Source organism: Phoxinus phoxinus (genome assembly GCF_949152265.1).
Source record: "Phoxinus phoxinus genome assembly, chromosome: 17".
NCBI classification, from domain to species: domain Eukaryota; kingdom Metazoa; phylum Chordata; class Actinopteri; order Cypriniformes; family Leuciscidae; genus Phoxinus; species Phoxinus phoxinus.
In genome coordinates, this window is record NC_136892.1 from 16673644 (window position 1) to 16693120 (window position 19477).

At 37.6% G+C, this 19477-nt stretch overlaps 2 protein-coding genes across 2 annotated transcripts; one reads left to right on the top strand and one right to left on the bottom strand.

The window, feature by feature from the left end:
• Positions 1-1655: 1655 nt before the first annotated feature.
• ppp1r14ba (protein phosphatase 1, regulatory (inhibitor) subunit 14Ba) lies at positions 1656-10009 on the top strand. The gene is made up of 5 exons (XM_079586956.1): positions 1656-1836; positions 1973-2169; positions 8383-8466; positions 8746-8778; positions 8914-10009. Exons 1-5 carry the CDS (start codon positions 1791-1793, stop codon positions 8995-8997), a joined length of 444 nt encoding a protein of 147 aa, XP_079443082.1. The 5' UTR covers positions 1656-1790; the 3' UTR covers positions 8998-10009.
• On the bottom strand, positions 9859-12682 carry fkbp2 (FKBP prolyl isomerase 2). Its single transcript, XM_079586957.1, has 6 exons — positions 12404-12682; positions 11809-11969; positions 11616-11728; positions 10897-10943; positions 10757-10792; positions 9859-10271 (listed from the first exon to the last, which is right to left on the bottom strand). The coding sequence occupies exons 2-6, from the start codon at positions 11965-11967 to the stop codon at positions 10210-10212; spliced, it is 417 nt and encodes a 138-aa protein (XP_079443083.1). The 5' UTR covers positions 11968-11969; positions 12404-12682; the 3' UTR covers positions 9859-10209.
• Between the last annotated feature and the right edge of the window lie 6795 nt (positions 12683-19477).

A 19477-nucleotide genomic window follows, 5' to 3' on the forward strand; every position in this document is an offset into this window, starting at 1 on the left:
ACTGTGTTTAACTGAATTATAATTTTTAACTGTATTTTTAATACATTAAAATATATTTTTTTCATACTGAATGGTTTTGTTCAAAAATATATTTTTAATATACTAATAGTGGGTCTTATAGTGTTCTACTAATACATTATTAATAACCTGATATTATATTTAAAATATACTGGGAACACATTAATATGATGTTAAAAATATATTTAAGTTGTATTTCGAAAGTACATTTAAAATGTATTAAAAATACAATTTAAAGAAGTGCTATTAAATTACACTAAATGTACTTAAAATAGTTCCATTTTAACACAATTAAGTATATTAAAATATATTACTATTACATTAAAATTGAACTTAAATGCATATAAAAGTACATTTAGTATACTTGAAGTTGTTCCAAAATAACACATTTAATACATAATTAATACAATACACTTAAAATACATTAAGTATATCAAAATAAGCACACTTTAAATATATTTCCTTTTCACCTGGGAAGGCCCCCAAAAGTGCCCAAAAGGTAGTAATATAATAATAATAATAATAAAGAAGAATAATCCTTTGGAAAACAATAGGGCCTTCGCCCTTTCAAGGCTTGGGCCCTAATAAAGGAAAAGGACATTCTAAATGGACAAAGAAATAGCTTGAGGGCAGTGGACCCAATCAGATTCAGCTGATGCAGAAAGGATGGCGATTTACTGGAGTGAATGAACCATTTAGGGTTGAATAAATTACATAATAGCCTACACATTTTACGATGAAATGAGAAGACAGACGGAGGGTCACTTGGCATAACCGACAATGTGTGTTTGTGTGTGTGTGTGTGTGTGTGTGTGTGTGTGTGTGTGTGTGTGTGTGTGTGTGTGTGTGTGTGTGTGAGAGAGAGAGAGAGAGAGAGAGAGAGAGAGAGAGAGAGAGAGAGAGAGAGCAGGCACAGGATATATTTGATTTGGAATAGTCCACATACAGGAAAGAGGGGTGGCCTGACAAATGGGGAGAATATTTCAGTAGGCTATATCTAACAAAACAGGCTATCGGTGCCTGAAATTATAAAAATTGTATATGAATTATTAATCAGTGTATTGGAACATTAGGCACAGCATGCATTAAGACCAAAGGGAAACGTTGTGTGGTGGTATTTCTAGTGATGGGAGGTCCGATTCTTTAGCGATTCGGTTCTTTTAAACAGTTTGTTTCAAAGTAGCGGTACAAATATAGATCAGCGCTGTCATATCTAGCGCATATTGCTATAGGCTACCTTTTTTTTTTAAAGGTGCACAGGCCTACTTTCAATTGCATCTCTGGTTTAAAAAGAATAACGTGTTTTATTGCCGAATCATAGCCTATAGTCAATCTGCATCCAGTGTATGTTTTATTTGTAACATATACATATGCTATTTGGAAAGCACCACTTGGACTTTTCACCCCATCCGTCAAATGACGTTTGCATCACAGTGCATCAGTGACAGCATAATAATATAGGCTACTACATAGGCTACTATTTATGTGATATACATATAGGCTATGTATTGTAAGATACAAGTAGTATAGTATAAAAATGGTAGTGTGCTAATTGCGAGTGAGTTACTGGATAGAGTCCGTTTTAGTGAACCACTATAAAAAATTCATCGAAAAGATCCGACTCAAACGAATGATTCGTTCAGCGCGGACACTTGGAGGCGCCCACTAGCGTTTCTGTGACAATTGATGGAGCGATTTGGGGAAGATGGACTTTGATAAACCGCGGCCACACAATTAGTCTGATGAATTCTTCTGTTTTCTAAGCTCCTTGTATGCCTGATCCCCATCTACCGTTGCAGACTCCTTGCAATCCAAAAGGTCTGTTCCATTTAAGGAAAGGGAGCCGGCACTTTTTTTGCAACATGCAATGGCTGTGCACATGAGCAGCTCTGTCTTTTGAATTGATGCTCTAATTGATTAAACCTTTAAATCCACCTCAGCTTTCTTTTATTAGGAACAATGGCAGCGGTAACGAGTCCGGAAACGACACCTCAGCCCCGGGTCTATTTTCAAACACCTCCCGGTACCGAAGAAGAAGTGCCACAGAAGCAAGGACGAGTGACCGTAAAATATGACAGAAAAGAATTGAGGAGGCGGCTGAATTTGGAGGAGTGGATAGTTAGCCAGTTAATGAATCTGTACGACTGCGAGGTAGGACAAAAAACACTGTCATTGCTTTGACCGCGTGCAATCCTTTGTTGCAAGGAATGACAGCTCTTTCTTTACAGTCCTCGTGAACCGGTATCCCTCTCCTCCATTTGTCATGTCCATTTTGCGCGATAGTTGCATTGCTTTAATAAATCGATAGCTTATTAAGAGCAGCATGCCATCTTTTAATTGTTTGTCTTTATTTTGAATCGATTTTATAGTTATGCATTTACACATGGAAGGGCGTGGCAGTATAGAACTACAGACAAAGCCATAAAACAAAGGTGAGCCTCTTGGTCAGGTGCTGCGAGGAAAAAAAGATTGGAGCAGGTATATTGATTCCTTTATGCATAATGCATCTATTCATATTTAATCGAAAAGTGGGCTTGCCTCATTTGCTAATGTGACGGATCTATATGAGGATGGAGCTCCAGCTGCATTAACAAAGACATGGATTCCAATCCCAATATATTTATGTCTGCAGATGCACAAAACCCAGATATCGCTGATTAGGATTTGTATGTCTGTTGCACACATATACAGTAGGTGACACTGGTCAGGATGGGTTTTCTGTCTTTCTTTCGGCCCCCTGGGATGTTTGGGATCACCCTTCTAGCCATTGTGGTGATGTCATCTGTTCAGACATGCAAAGCATGCTTCACTTTGAGCTTGACTTAACCTCCAGGGCTAATATAACTGACCTAGATTATGTGGTGTAAAACTAGGCAGCTCTTGAAATGAGATTGTTCTGTATGCGCTTTTCAGCCCAGCGGTAGGCCTCATCCTGAGCTAAAATCTGGCTTTGTGAATTCACATTTCGCTTTGTCTCATTGACACTATACAGAGTAGCCTGAATCCTTTGGATTTGTTTGAAAGCCTGCTTTTCTGATGATGAGTTTCCACTGAAAAATGGTTTCGGATATCAGAATACTACAAGTTACAATCATATTCATTTAATAAGGAAGAAAATAATGGAAGCACACATATTTAGACTTGGGAAATGTCATCTGAATCCCACAGGTTGTTCATATATTAATATGGTCTGACAAGAGAACTCGTCCGTCCATTATATTGCTATCTCAGCGATGTTTGGTCCAATTAAGTTGATGTTATATGCCCTGAGCAAAGACTGAAGATAAATGTTTGTACCTAAGAGGATAACAATGCACAGTGACAAATTACATAACCTAATTTTTAGATTGTGGGCTTTTTTCAGAGTAGCACAGACAAAGGTAGGCTCAAATGTATTTTTGTTTAATGGTTAGATCTGTGACTTTCAAATCATCTCCACACACCACTGACAAAAAATGTGCCTTTAATGGCTGTTTTACAGTCAGGTGTACATTGTAAAAAAAAAAAAAATCACTGAGCTCACATTATTTAAATTAAGCTATACTGTAGTGCAGTGAAAGAAATACTATGTGGTAGATAATGTCTTTATCACAAAACAAACTGGGTGATTCTCCTGGCTACTTAGTAAATAAATTAACATACATAAGTATTTACACTATTTTTAAGTTTGGGGTCAGTAAGATTTTGTAATGTTTGTTTAAAGGTGGCATTTATTTAAATTAAATAAAAACAGTAATATGGCGAAATATATTTTCAAATGAAATTTATTCCTGTGATGACAAAGCGGAATTTTCAGCATCATTACTCCAGTCTTCAGTCACATGATCCTTCAGAAATCATTCTGATATGCTGATTTGCTACTCAAGTAACATATCTTATTATTATCAATGTTGAAAATAGTTGAGCTGCTTAATATAAAGAATATAAAGTTCAAATTAACATTTTGTTAGAATAAAAAATAATATTTTGTGACATTATAAATGTCTTTACTCTCAATAAAATGTGTTCTTGTGAATATAGGTATTCATTTATTTCACCAACAACCAATAAAAAATAAATGAAAACGTACTCACCCCAAACTTTTGAACGGTAGTGTATATATAATTAGAATGTAGGAAATCGGTTGCCTAGCTGGGACATCAGTCAGTTATACGGTTTACAGCCATTATTCAATTTTTTTATTTTTTTTCTACTAGCCTGGTTTGGTCTGCTAGTGTTTTACCCGTTTTACTCAATACTTCCACTGTCCACAACACATAAAATTACATATAATTAGATCTAATATTTTTATTTGTTCTATTTTTGTTGTTGTAAAAGGTGAAAATTGTATAGCTATATTGTATCTCCATGACAGCTATACATTTATAAACCCACTGAGAATGATGGTAGAGGCACCAATATCCTATTACTGGCTCCTGAAGTGCTGCATTGGTCTGTAAATGTTAAATGAATGTGGTGCACTGACCTCCAGCTGATCACCGTGATTAAGTAATAGATGCAAGAGAAAGTGTTTTAATTCACGAGTAGCACCACTGGGAAGCTTTGGTCAGTTGCAGTGTGCTAGAGTGACTCTTCAATATGGGTCAGTGTGAAGGGTTTCATAACAGACCTGATTCTTAATGACTGCAACAGCACATACACTCGCAGAAAAACTTGCGACAATTCCTTCCACTGCAGCTTTCCTCCCCCGTCTTCCTCAGCACACAAACTCACTAATGGAGTGAAATATCAACAGCAAAATGAGAGTGAATCCCTGATGGAAAGGAGTGTGACTGCAAACTAGCTGCAATAAGACACAGCAGAGGTTGAAGCTCTGGTTGTGCTTTCATTCACTTATTGTGTCTCAATCTAAGACGACACCAGACCGCATGGTGTGGATATGGTGGTGTTGTCTTTGTAAGTCAACAGGAAGTGAATGGAGATTGTTTTTGTCACAATGCACACACAATAAATCGCACATGGACATGAGGATCAACCCATCCTGTTGTGTTGTGCAGAGAGGATGTCATACACAAAGGCCAGAGATGGCTTCATTTCTGTTCTCAGATGAAAAATGCTCGTCATAACTTCGTATATTATCTACCGCTATAAGACTCATAGTAGTACCTTGATAGTCCACCAAAAATATTTGTTCCAAACCTGGACTTTCTTTCTTCTGTAGAACATAGAATATATTTTGAAGAATGTTGGTTACCAGTTTCAGTTCCCATTGACTTCCATTATATGGACAAAAACTACAATGGAAGTCAATTGGAACCAAAACAGTTTGAATCGTAAATGATGAGTAACCAAAGAGTAATCATCAATACTCGTAATGGCTCATTCACACCAAGAATGATAACTACAAGGATAACTATATTAGCGTCCACAACAACGCACATTATCGTTCTCTTTATTATTAACCCTCATCCTCTCCCCACATTCTGTAACAAATCCTTCACTCGTGGCTCAATGTAAAAAAATAATTAAAATGAGTTTCGGGTCAGAATTGAGAATAAGTCTGAATAATAAACAGAATAAGTCTGTTTGACGCACCCACCGCTAGCCTAGCTTAGCACAAAGACTGGATGTAAATGGTTGCAGCTAGCATACTAATCCAAATAAGTGACAAAATAACGCAAAATTTTTCCTATTTACATGTTGTGATTTGTATAGTCACAGAGTGTACAAAAAACAAAGTCACATGAGACACAGACATATTTTAACCGTATAAATACTGGGAACTATATTCTCTGAAGGCGAAGCACTGCTACTTGGGCGGATTGATAACCGCAGCACCTGAGATGCGCCATTGTTTCTTCTGTCAACAAAACGTGACTAACTGCGGACGTGAATGGTGATCATGACTGATTTTGAGGATATTTCAGATGATTTTTACTTGGTATCAAATTCTATGAAACATCATGGTATTACCTGATCTCGTTTATTGTCACAGCTCTTTACAATACAGCGAAAACCCATGATTGTAAACTACGCTTTTACTATTTATAAATTGCTGACCAAACTCTGAACGAACTCTCTGCTCCTCACCACGGCGCGTCTCAGGTGCTGCGGTTATCACTCCGCCCAAGTAGCAGTGCTTCGCCTTCAGAGAATATAGTTCCCAGTATTTATATGGTTAAAATATGTCTGTCTCATGTGACTTTGTTTTTTGTACACTCTGTGACTATACAAATCACAACATGTAAATAGGAAATTTTTTGCGTTATTTTGTCACTTATTTGGATTAGTATGCTAGCTGCAACCATTTACATCCAGTCTTTGTGCTAAGCTAGGCTAGCGGTGGGTGCGTCAAACAGACTTATAGCACGCACGGAGATGAAAAAGGTATGTATGGACTTATTTAACTCTGGGGGATAAGGTGAATAGGCTAAAGTCCCAAAAAGTCGGAGTGTTCCTTTAATAGCAGAATGGATTCTGATTGGCTGTCAATGTTTTATTGTTCATCAGCTGGAAAAAGATCATTATGAAAGTGATTCCAGCGATATCGTTCCTCTGTGCTGTTAAAAAGCCATAATTGCGTGATATAGAGCATCACAGTCCCGCCCACAGCCCGAGAGAGCTTTGGTGCCGGAAGTAAATTTCCCATTCATTTCTCCCATTGACTTTTGGAAAAATCCTTATCTAAAGAGTTTTAGAGCATGTCTGAGGATAACCAGCTATGGCTGAACTCATAAGCATACAACATATCATTTCGAGTGAAAAAACGAAGAGAAAATCCAAAAAAAGGCAAAGGTACAAGACTGTGTACATATTTCCATTTCCGAGCGAAGGAACTACTCATCCCATAACCCACCGCGCCTCACTGAAGTCGACTGAAGCCAACCGCGAAAGAGCCTTTTGAGTGAATTTTATATAGTAAATGTGTAGTTAATAACAGTTCTTTCAGTAATAATCGTGTAAATAAAAATAATAATATATTGTGTGCGTGTGTGAAAGCGGTTAACGATAACGTTAGCAACATGGTGCAGCTCAGTCATCAACACACGTGTGTTCAGTCAGTGTGTAACGTTAGTTTGTGTGTTTATTTCAAAGCCCTTTATGACACAGGACACTCTGCTGACAGGACATGTTGAGGTCCATGCTCATTTTCATGAAGTTATAGTTCATCCTTAATTGTAATAACATTTCCACAACAAGTGAAAATTAAAAAGTGATGGTCAGCAAACCAGAAAGTGCACAGCGCCACCGGTCTGATGCATGGACCGGTGCATGGTCTGCTCTCTTGGACCGTCATATTCAGTGTATTAATTTGCCATGAATTATTACACAAATGTTCAGTAAATGCATGAAGAGGTATGACTAGGCTTAATATTGTTTTGACAGTGGCATCATAAAATTCCTTATATGACTCATACCATATGAAGGCTACAGTAGCCTATCTAAAGTGAACGATAAGTAAGGGATAATGTAAAGCGAGGCGGTTGTTATAACGTTAGCGAATACAACTCGCGAAAGGCTGATTATGAGCCCGAAGCGGAGCCTGAAGGGAGTTGTATTCGCTATAACAACCAACTCGCTATACATTATCCCGCTTATTACATGGCTACCTACCAAATAAATAAATAATTTGACACAAAATATTAATTTAAAAAGGAATGTATTGATTTAAAAACTATTTATATGGCTTCCGCTAAAGAAAACAGTCCGTTCAGTCTCTACTGTTAGAATCCTGCTTCCATGGCAACGCTCTGTTTTCACCATAGACAGTTCACGGACCTTCGCGGGGTTTACACGACATCCACCAATCAGATGCATCACTGTGGGATTGTGGGATTGTGGGTAATGAAGTACTTATCCAAGACATCGCGAATAAAAGGCATTTATCTCAAAACAAGGTTAGTGCCCCATGAACTTTTGGCGTTTATAGGAGCATATACAATCGCTAAGTACAGCCGTTGCTGGTTTTAAGTCTACCATGTATGGTTACGTTTTTATGGCTTATACCCCAAATGTCTATGGAGAAATTATATTGAATTTTTACTTCCGGCACCGGCTGTGGGCGGGACTGTGATGCTCTATAGTCGCAATTGACCGTTCGCAAACACCCGCCCCCCTTAGTTACTGTCAATCAAGCTCCCTGCGAAGGGTCAATTGCGAGTTATAAAGTCATAATTGCGTGATATAAAGTCATAATTGAGTTTATATCTTGTAATTCTGACTTCTTTTCTCGCAAGTCAGAAAAAGCCAGAATAGCAAGATGCAAACTCGCAATTGTGAGATAAAAAGTAGCAATTATCTTTAAAACAAGCTTCCATAAGTTCATGATCTGACCACCCTTTTCCTTGGCTTGTATTCACATTCACTCTTTTTTTCACAGGAGCCCACATTAACATCTCTCATCAGTGGTTCTGTATTTTGCAGGAAGATGAGGTGCCTGAGCTGGAAATAGATGTGGATGAGCTTCTGGATCTGTCCAACGATGTCGAGAGAACCATTCGAGTGAAGGTAAAATCAGATTTACTAGAATCCGTTCGCTTCAGATATCTCCCCCTAAGAACATTACACAAGACTTGCACCCCTCTCTGCCGAATTGCGCTCCAGTATGCGTCATCTGCAGGTGGTTTGACAGTAATCCTTCCAGTCACAAGCTCTTTTTGAAGACGGAGGTTTTTTTTAGCAGGAGATTTATTTCATCGTTTTGTGTAATTTTTCATTGGTACACAGTTGGAAAAACAGCAGATTAGTCTGAAAGTCATTAAGTTTCTTTCCATTTTTGTTTTTCAGATGCTGCTGGTCGACTGTTATAAGCCTAATGATGTAAGTGCCATTTTGAATATTAATAGCATTAGCAATTACCTTCATTACAGGCAGTCGTGTTATTCTCTGAGCTATTGAGTCTCTGGAGAGAAAAGTGCTTTTTCTCGACATAATTCTCCTTCTGGCCACCTGCAGGACTTTGTGACGGCGCTGCTGGAGAAGGTCAGTGGGATGCAGAAACTGAGCACCCCACAGAAGAAAGGGGAGCTGACACCATGAGGTCATGTCAGCTCCTTCCCCCCCCACCACCACAAAAACAACCTGTCACTCCAAACCCAGAGGAGAGATGCAGGCATGCAGACCCAACCACTAAACTACAGCGTCTGTCAAACGGAGATCAATGATACAAGCCCAGCCAAGCCAACCTCAGCTGCAGGTTGACCAACTGTTTTTACTTCGTCTTAGTACTGTTTCAGCATATCTTACATGTAGAGAGTGTGGTAGTGTCCCTTTAGCTTAAAACCCCTGTGGTGATTTAGGGAAAGGAATCGAATGGTTGATGTTACAGTTACACTGTTCACTAATACACTTTTTTCAGCCTCGTGACTTGGCTTGATGTGTCTGTCTGTAATCATATAGGAACTTAGAACAAAGCTGATTTTTTTTTACCCCCTTTTTTTGGACCGTCTCTCGCATCTGCTGTCTTTCGTAAGGGGCGAAACGATTTTTTGCAGGCCAGAAAATATTAGTTTTAGATATAGGGTTTCAGATTTTAGGGTGTGTTGATGTAAGTTGGGAAGAGGGAGGGGGATGAGAATTGTGAACTTGTGTTTTTTTGTAAGCCATTTTTAATCTACCATTTCTAGGAAAAAAAAAAAAACATATACAACAGGTCTGTTCTTAGTACTACTGTTTTTAAAAATCATTTGACCGAGGAAAATTAAACTAGTTTGAAGATCTTTCAGGATGAAGAGTAGCAATATTGATTGAGTGAATTTGCCAATTTGTTACATCTGATATTTTTACTACGGTAACTTTACAAAAAAGAAGAGTATGCCAAATTGTGATGAAGGCTATGAATGAAGATGCTTTGGTGGTGTAGGCCAAGGTCAATACTAAATCAAGCTCAAAGCCCGCATATCTTTTGTAAATAAAACGTTTATTCAATTTCAAGTGAACATGATATAAGAAACTGATCAAAACTTGTTGGAATGGCAAAAACTGTACTGTGTGCACTCTCACAACCAAATACTTGTAGTAAGACTCTCAAATAAAGAATGGTGCTACATACATGTCGACGTCATTCTTTTTCTACAAAGGTAAACATCAAAAGAAAAAAGAAATTGAAAAGTGTGATTACCGAGCTTATTCTGTTTTTGCAACCTCTTGAATCACTGAAAAAGGTCTTTAACTTTAACACCTGAAATTGCTATGCAGGTACATCCAGTACAGCAGTGTTGCAAACACACTGACAGGCCCACATATCTGTCACTACAAGTCAGATCTTCTCTCAATGCTCAGCAGTTCTACTTCAAAGATGAGTGTGGCTCCGCCTAGAGGGAAAACAGCAGAGATTTCAAATGTGAGACAGAAGTGGTCCACCATAGTCAAACACAATTTTCTAAGATAATATTTTTGCCAGTATCTCTTCTATAATTGTGACATAGCAGCTTTTTTAAATAAACAAAGTGGGAAACAAACAGAAGGAAGAGTTTATGTAATTTCTTTTGGCATTTTAATTAAAGTTCGTTTTTTATTTCATGAATTTATGATTAATTTAAAAGTACATACATGTCACTGTGTAAAAAAACAAAAAAGTGGCATCAGCGAGGATATTTGTTAGATTTTCTCAACCTACTTCATTTCCTTTTTATCTAACTGGTGTATTGCAAATACTTTATTGCGAATGACCTGCTATCAACAACTGCTTTACCTGAACAAGTAAAGCTTTAATCTTTTATTTATTGTAGAAAAAATATAAAGTGTTAAGGTGCTTAATATCAGACTCAATGTTGGATTGGACTGTGCATCATCGTACCTGGTATTTTAGGGGGTGCTCCTCTATCGCCATAACCTGTAGTTTATAAAACAGTCGTATATGCTTAAAATATGGACTGAAAATCATTTTCATATGTTTTGAAACACATGAGACATATTACTTTCCCATAACATACTCACCAAGCTCAGAGGGAATAACCAGCTTCCTCTTCTCACCCTCACACATCCTAAGAGGAAAGAAAAGGAACAACACATGCTAAATGGGCTTTTTATGAAACGAGACAGCTAAGATATGACAGGTAATCACAGAGAAAAAGGGAAAAGGATGTCAGACAAACTGGAGCTTGTTTGAAGAGCACTAGGCCACAGCAGACACATGCTAATATATTTAACAGAGTTGCACACTGCCTCTAAATCTAAACTGCCAATTCCTCATTTCATTAGACTAACTCTTAAATTCATCTCTTTAAAGGGATAGTTCACTTTGAAATTAAATTTTGGTATGTTTTAGCTTACCTCAAGGGCATCCAAGATGTAGGTGTCTTTTTTTCCGCAGTAGTTCTTAGGCCATCAATGGACATCGTGTCTTAGGCCATCAATGTGTACTTACGATGGGGAATTGTTTAATTTGGACGATGGGGAATTGTTTTAATTTGGACTCTGTGCATGCTCTTTGAGACCATGACCTGCATGATATGACTGTCAGACAAAAACGGTTTGACCTAAAAATATAAAAATTTAAACTACTGCGGAAAAAAAGACACCTACATCTTGGATGCCCTTGAGGTAAGCTAAAACATACCAAAATTTAATTTTAAAGTGAACTATCCCTTTAAATCCTAATACTGACTGAGAAATGATATCAGAATATCTGGAAATGCAGAATTACTGCTGCTCACCCCAACAAACCCTGATCCCAGCCCTTGATGACCTGTCCCGTGCCAAGAGTGAAGGTGAAGGGCTGATTCCTCGGTATACTGCTGTCAAATTCTGTCCCATCCTCCAGTTTCCCCTGCACATAAAAAAAGACAGTTAAAATAAGATTTTTTTTTGAGATGCATAACATTTGGGTCAGAGAAGTATGACACTTACAGTGTAGTGCATGTTCAACACGTCTCCCTTTCGGGACTTGATAGGACAGTTGTCCACTCTTTTCTTGATTCCGATCTGCAGCTTTTTCTTTTCAGCCCCTTGCACAAGTGCCATGGGGATGTACATCAAAGTGACCGCTAATAACAAATTCATCTTCATGTCTGTGGAAAAAAAGACGACAGAAGTCACAAATAACTTAATCTTTGAGCGCTACAATATGCCGTAAGAGTGTCCATCTGTGCTCATGCGCAGGCTCTCACACAGATGTACACGTTATTGTTTAACAGTTAATTTATTCAGTAATTAACGTTAGTTGCGTCAGCAGCAGTAGGCCTCTAATACGCTTGAAGTAATCTATAAGGTGCATTTTAACTAGCAAAAGATAATCATACCGGTTTTTGTAGCGTGCTGGGTTTATTTTAGAGGAAGTTAATTGGATGACGGCTACGGTTTTATGAGAAACCATATTTACTGTGATTTTCCGCATACTGTATCGTCTTTTATAGATTTAGTCGCCTGTAAAGAGAGACGCCAGGGATAATTTTCTTTTTGCAGTCCTCTAAATGCTTCATTTATTCATTAAAAGGTACATTACCTGTATAATATATTCGTCCGTCCCGAATCTCAGAATGAGTCTTGTCATTAGGAAGTGACGTCAGCTAGCGTGGCTTCCTATACGCTTTACAAATTACAGTGCGTCAGAAGAAAATACAACTATATGTATTTTTAATGCATAGGATATTTAAATTAATACTTTGCCGACAAACACGACGTGGCAATATTATAGGTAGCTTCAAGGGAATTCTTGGGTGGTTAAACGGGACTTTTATTCTGTTTCCCGCTCAAATTAATAAGATTGCACACACGGGGGCGCAATTTCCTCATGAATTAGCCTACTTTCTTATGTGTTGCCATACAAGAGCTAGTGATATAATTTAAAAACACGGTAACAATGTTATTTTCTAAGAAGAAATGCGTTTTAATGAAGATGAGGAGTGAAATTAGTTAGGGAGATATTTGTTGTGTAGTGCAAAGTATAGGTCTTACAGTAAGCAATGGAGATGTAGGCCTATAGCTATTGTATAATGTACTCCAAAATGCTATAATTGCAATAACACTCCACCTATAATGGTGGTAAATTTGGTCCAAAGTTCACCAAATTGAATCAAGATATCTTTATATCATGCCTGACAAAAGTGAGGAAAATATTTGTAGCCTATTCAAGAGCTCTAAATCATTGCATTGTATGTTTTGCCCTCAATGAAAATTTACATTTACATTTACATTTATTCATTTAGCTGACGCTTTTATCCAAAGCGACTTACAAATTGCTATATATGTCAGAGGTCGCACGCCTCTGGAGCAACTAGGGGTTAAGTGTCTTGCTCAGGGACACATTGGTGTCTCACAGTGGATTCAAACCCGGGTCTCTCACACCATAGGCATGTGTCTTATCCATTGCGCCATCACAACCCCATTTATTAAAAATGAGATGTTTTTAGATTATATTTGAACTCGTTTATCACATTGATTTGAATAAGATAATCTTGTTCCATATTGATATAAAATACAAAGAAAATATATTCCATACTTTATCAACAACATGAAGTTCATTAAATACTACTACATCAATGTTTCCCAGACTGCAGGGGGTTCGTGAGTTTAATGAAAAGCTATTAAGTATTAAATAATAATAAAATTAAGATTAAAATAAAGAATTTTAAATAAATCAAAACATTCCCTAAAAAAAGAGTAATGTTTACCTGCATGTCATGTGACCATTATCCAATATCAGAGAATCATGAATTTAATTGTATTATTATTGACTTAATTTTATTATTGACTTAACTTATTAATTTAAAATCTCAGTCAAAGAGATTCAGCTGGCACAAAAGTTGGGGAATTATGTGAATTTGTACATTTTTAATGTGTTTAAAAGACAAAAGCCTTCCAAAGACAGAAATAAATGACTCACTGAATGATTATTCAAATGATAATTAATGTGTTCGTCAGGAGCTGATTAGATATGCACTGTTGCGATGTTGAGAAAACACTTCTTAAAGTGAGATGATTCTGTAAATCTAGTGGTCAAATGCTGTGTGGGTCTCATTTTCAGTGATAGTCACATGACAATAGTGGCTGGTCTGTGTGTGCAATTCCACAAACCTGGAAGATCTTCAGAACGTATATATGAGCACCAGACGTGGACAGATGTACAGATGTACAGATACTACTGGTCAAATATTAGCTTCTCAGTTACAAGTAAAAGTTGAAAAAGACAAAAGTACAGAAGTAGGGCCTACTCGTTTTTAAAAGTAAATGTCAATACATTGTTTTATTGTTTTTGCATTGTTGTATGTAATACTTACAGTATTATACCCTCATATGAATATCACATTTATTTCTAGAACACAGTTCCAGTGGGATTGAATGTGAGATTAAATAAGTGCACTGAATAATGTCCACAATGGTTTCAGACACCCTCAAATAGTGCCATATTTAAAGTTTTTTGGCTTTTAGTATGAATATGTTATAGCCTTACTGTTATAAGCTAGAGTGCTCCAAAACAATGACAAAATTTGCATTTAAAAGACCAAACCCAAAGTTGAAAATGAAAATATGGTTGATGTCAGAATTCAACGTCAGATTGACATCAATTTCCAACATTGGACAGATGTTGTATTGTGGTTGAAAATGAAAATCGGGTTGACATCAGACGGCTTCTGACGTCAAACCGACTTTCATTTCCATCCAAAATGCAACCCCTGCAACCAAAATCATCCCCTGACTGACGTTACTTACAACTTTCTACTCAATGACCTTGACAGAAATGTAGTGGAGTAAAAAGAAGGATATTCGTCTTTCAAGTGTAGTGAAGTTAAAGTAAAAAGTTTCCAGAAAAAATTATACTCAAGTACAGATACTCAAAAAGTGTACATACTCAAGTAAATGTACTTTGTTACTGTCCACCTCTGATAAGCAGTAGTCTTTTATCGAATTAAATATATATATATATCATTTATGAATTATGAATAATTTACTACCATCATGGAAATAACATGCAATCCTGTAATCATTAAAGTGACTATATTGTCTGATTTTACATGTACAGTAATCAGTAACTACCAGCACTGCAAATATACTACATATGCAAACATTCTTTTGTTCTTATATATTTTGTATACACCTTCAATAAACATTTCACTACAGGCTTTACAGGGTTAAAACTAAGTGGCAGAAATCTTCTCATATGTGTGTGGCACATATTCAACCTCCACCCTGAACAAAAGCATCATCATAATCACTTAATTCATCTCTGTCTGAAGGTTTCTCATTTCAATCCCATGAGTCACATGTGACTGTACTGTATGTGACCGCAATAAAAAAGATTTCCGTTGCTGTGGGTGACCAAAGGTGGGCAGACAGCCTTCTTCATTCTATCATGACTCTCTCTCCCGTGGCTTGTTTCAGTGAGATGGACTGAATGCAAATGAGTCAGCAGCTCTCCCCAAAATTATCTTATCTTTTCCCCCCTCAACTGTCTCTTACTGACCCGATAAATCACAACAGACTCAATATGGCCGCCGGGCGTGTTGCATTTGACCTTAAATTAATAAATTATTACAGGCTTCAGCAGATGTGCAGCAATCATGCTGTGCCTAACAAATGTCGCCATCACAGATTGGTTAAAATTAATTGAAGACTATACATTCCCTCTACAATGTGTTCATATCTTATTTAAGAATTGAATGCTGCTCTACACTGAGGATAGTGCTTGTTTGAGTGCTTGCATGTGAAAGTTTGTGCAGAACTCAAAGTGAAAAAGCAGAACTTATTATAAAAGTTTTCGTGTTATGTTCTCCTTATCCAACGCAACAGTGGCCTTGTTTTTTTATTTTTCACCATAGGGATTTAAAAAATAAATTTGTTCATGTCATGAACCAAACCATAAACGCGTAGTGCGATGACTCACAACATGCAAACTTTGATTTGAAATTTAAATATAAAATAAACCCACCACACTTTTATGACTTATTATTGCAATGAGTTTATTGCAAAATATTAGTAGTTTTAGAGTGTAGGGAGACTGCATTGTGGGAAGCGTATTCCCTGTATTTATAAGGAAAATTATAGAGCGTATAGGGCATATGTCAAGTGAATATTTAATTCAATATTTTTGGAGTGAGTCAGTTTTGAAAGCTTTATACATTATTGTTTCTTTGTGAAGAAAGTGAAAGAGATTTTTACTTCCTTAACCTTACGGTTGCACTCTGTTGCATTATGCATTTTTGTGTTTCTCTGCTTCTTGTATTAGGCTTCAGTACCTAGAAAACTCATGAACATCATCACAACAATGCTGTTTTCCTAAACACGGTGAAAGCACGAGCAGAAAATGACCCTTTCAGCACAAACACATCTTTGCGAATGACTAATCAAGTTCTGGAGTCATGAGTGATGCATTTTAATGAAAGCAAACACATAAAATCCCATCTGGCAACTGAATGTGCTCTATCTCTCTATACGGTGAAATAATGTAACAGTCCAGAACAAGAGGGTCTTTTTTACTGGAGGGTATGTTGAAGTGTTTTAGTAATTTGTTTTGTTCAATTTCCAAACTAATCAGAACTTGTAAAATGCCTTCAGCAAATGTAACTACACACAGACTGTGTAAATATAATGCATACACATTTGAAAAGATGAGAAGAGGTTTGAGCAAACGTTCTTAGTCAGTCTTGCAGTGCTATAGTGAGAAGGTAAATACAAGATGAAATGGAGGAAGGTCAATGGTAGTTATTGTGAGTAATGGAGCTGTACAAGTCATTGATTAGACACAGGTGACGCAGGATCTGTAATATGGTTCACACTCCTGTCGCAGTGAACCAACATGGCCCAAAGCAGACCGTGACTAATCAGGTAAGAGTACCTCATGATAAAAGTGTAAAATCAGAGATGAATTTACTGGGCCGGTGCAGGAAGCACACTGCCTTCTGTGCCCTTCGTGATAATAAACGTGCTAATGATGTCCTCTTCAAAATCTTGAGAAATAATGCAGTCCACGAAGACACTGATCTGCTTCAGTGGCTCTGAAATACTCCTTTATGGCCAAAAGTATCTGCGACTGCACCAGGCCTCAGCCTTTAGGCAATCCAGTGGCAATCACGAGGGATATACTTTAATAATCATATTTTTGAAGTCACAATGAAATACAAAAAATTGTAGGATGGTTCTATGCATCAGTTGTTTATTGCATTTTGAGATGTGGTGCAGATGAACGAGCTTGCAGTGGCGGCAGGTGATTGGAAAAGTTCAGCCTATTCATCACTGCAACTTTGGTCACGCTCACTGACGGGTTTATAATAGTTTTAGAGGGAGCTAGTGCAAACAACAACACAACCCTTAGGAAAATTAACGATGGTTTAATATAAAACCAACAAACATGGTTACAGTTAAACAATGGTAACCACAAATTAACCATGGTTTTGCCAAACAAACCATAGTTGAACCATGGAATTTGTAGTAAAACCGTGGTAATCAATCCACCCCAAAAAAAACATGGTTACTACACTATAATAAAACCATGTTTAAATTTCGTAAGAAAAAAAAATGACTCATGATGTAGGTACTATTGTACTGATTTTGACATTTAGGCAATTTAGAAAATTTTGTTAAAATCTAGGGCAAGTCATTTTAAGATAAAACAATAACACATGTTCATATGGTTACACTTTAAATGTATCTAAAATACATTTATATTATGTGCAAACAAATTACAATGAGGTGGTTGTTTTGCAACAAGGTGGATACAGTTCTGTTCACAACAGTAGACATGCTGATGAAAAAGTGACAGGTACAAGAAAATTTGTGTGAAAAAAAGTAAACACACACACACACACACACACACACACGCACACACAAGTGAGAGACATAAAGATATCAGGGGATAATTAAGAGCCTGGAAAGGAAAATGGAGAAGGTGCAGTTAAAGAGAGATCTATTAATTATGTAGCATGGCCCCAGCCTAAGGATTTAAACCTTATTTATGTGATGGCCATACAAAAAATAGGGTTGTCCGTGGTTTCAGAATTTGTTGTGAGTGTATGGGATGGCCTGGAGGAGTGTGAGATTTCCCGGCCTGAAATTTTGTCCCAGTCCGGCCCTGTACTACATGGTGGTTTTTCAGCCTGGACACATTCATTAGCTAACAAAAATGCAAGTTATTTTGTATTAATATGATGTGAGGTCAGTTACCAGCCTGACACTAAAACAGGGTAGTAGTAATGGCTACTTTTTACTTAAAGAGGAAAAAATACAGACTGCAGCTTTGTCGCCATCTCTGTTGGAAATCTGGAACTGCAGTTATTCGCGGCATTATCAACTTTACGTGAGGTGTTGCGGTCTCTTTTTTCTGTAGCCAGTCCGAAGTCTCTTGCGTTTTACAACGGGTGAATCTCCAGTTGCCACTGGTGATTGTCGTTTGAACCTTTCTGGATCCACCATCAAATTGATAAGTTTAATTATATCAAGTGCTGTGAGAAAAGGCTATAAATCTCCACCTCCAACATCCTCACATGCAACATAGCCTACTAGCCAAGACATCTTCTTTATGTGTACAGATGTGACGTAATGACGCAAAGACATGCTCGAATTTCCCGCGGAAATCCACCAGTACCACTGGAATTAAAAACATTATTACAATTTACAAGCTTACCGTTTTGAATCGAGCTAAGGCAAGCAGATAGTTTTGAACACTGGCTGGTTATGTACTTGCTTAAAAATTTATTTTGGATAATATTTAACCCAAAAAGGTTACGGACTGCAGCTTTAAGTACATGTCAGAGGCCATACCTCTTTAAGTGTAGTCCGTACTAAAAAAGAGTCTTTTTTAAACATAAGTATCTGTACTTAGGATGTGTGTCTAGGATGTGTGAAGGATGTTTGTACTTTTGCCATCTCTGATCCTAATTCTAGGAAAGTGGTTATACATTGTATATAGTGGTTATATGAATGTGAATGTCTCAGTAGAGTATTATTGGTTTGTTCACTGTGGATTCTTTGGTAAATAGTTGTCAGCAGCCATATCACCCTGTAGCCCAAGACTGTTGCCCACTGAAGCTAAGCAGGGTTGAGCCTGGTCAGACCTGGATGGGAGACCTCCTGGGGAAATCAGGTTGCTGCTGGAAGAGGTGTTAGTGAGGCCAGTAGGGGGTGGTCTGTGTGGGTCCTAACGCCCCAGTATAGTGACAGGGACACTATAATGTCAAAGAGCACTGTCCTTTGGATGAGACGTTAAACCGAGGTCCTGACTCTCTGTGGTCATAAATAATCCCAGGATGTCCTTCGAAAAAGAGTAGGGATTTAACCCCGGCATCCTGGCCAAATTTGTCCATTGGCCTCTGTCCATCATGGCCTCCTAATCACCCCCATATACTGATTGGCTTCATCACCGTCTCCTCTCCACCAGTAAGCTGGTGTGTGGTGGGCGTTCTGGCACAATATGGCTGCCGACGCATCATCCAGGTGGATGCTGCACATTGGGGCACGTTGAGGAGATTGCCCCCTTCCATGTAAAGTGCTTTGAGTGCCAAGAAAAGCGCTATATAAAAATGTAATGTGCAACAATTTTATTATTATTAATAAAATTTCAGCGCAGGCTTTGCAAACAGACTTT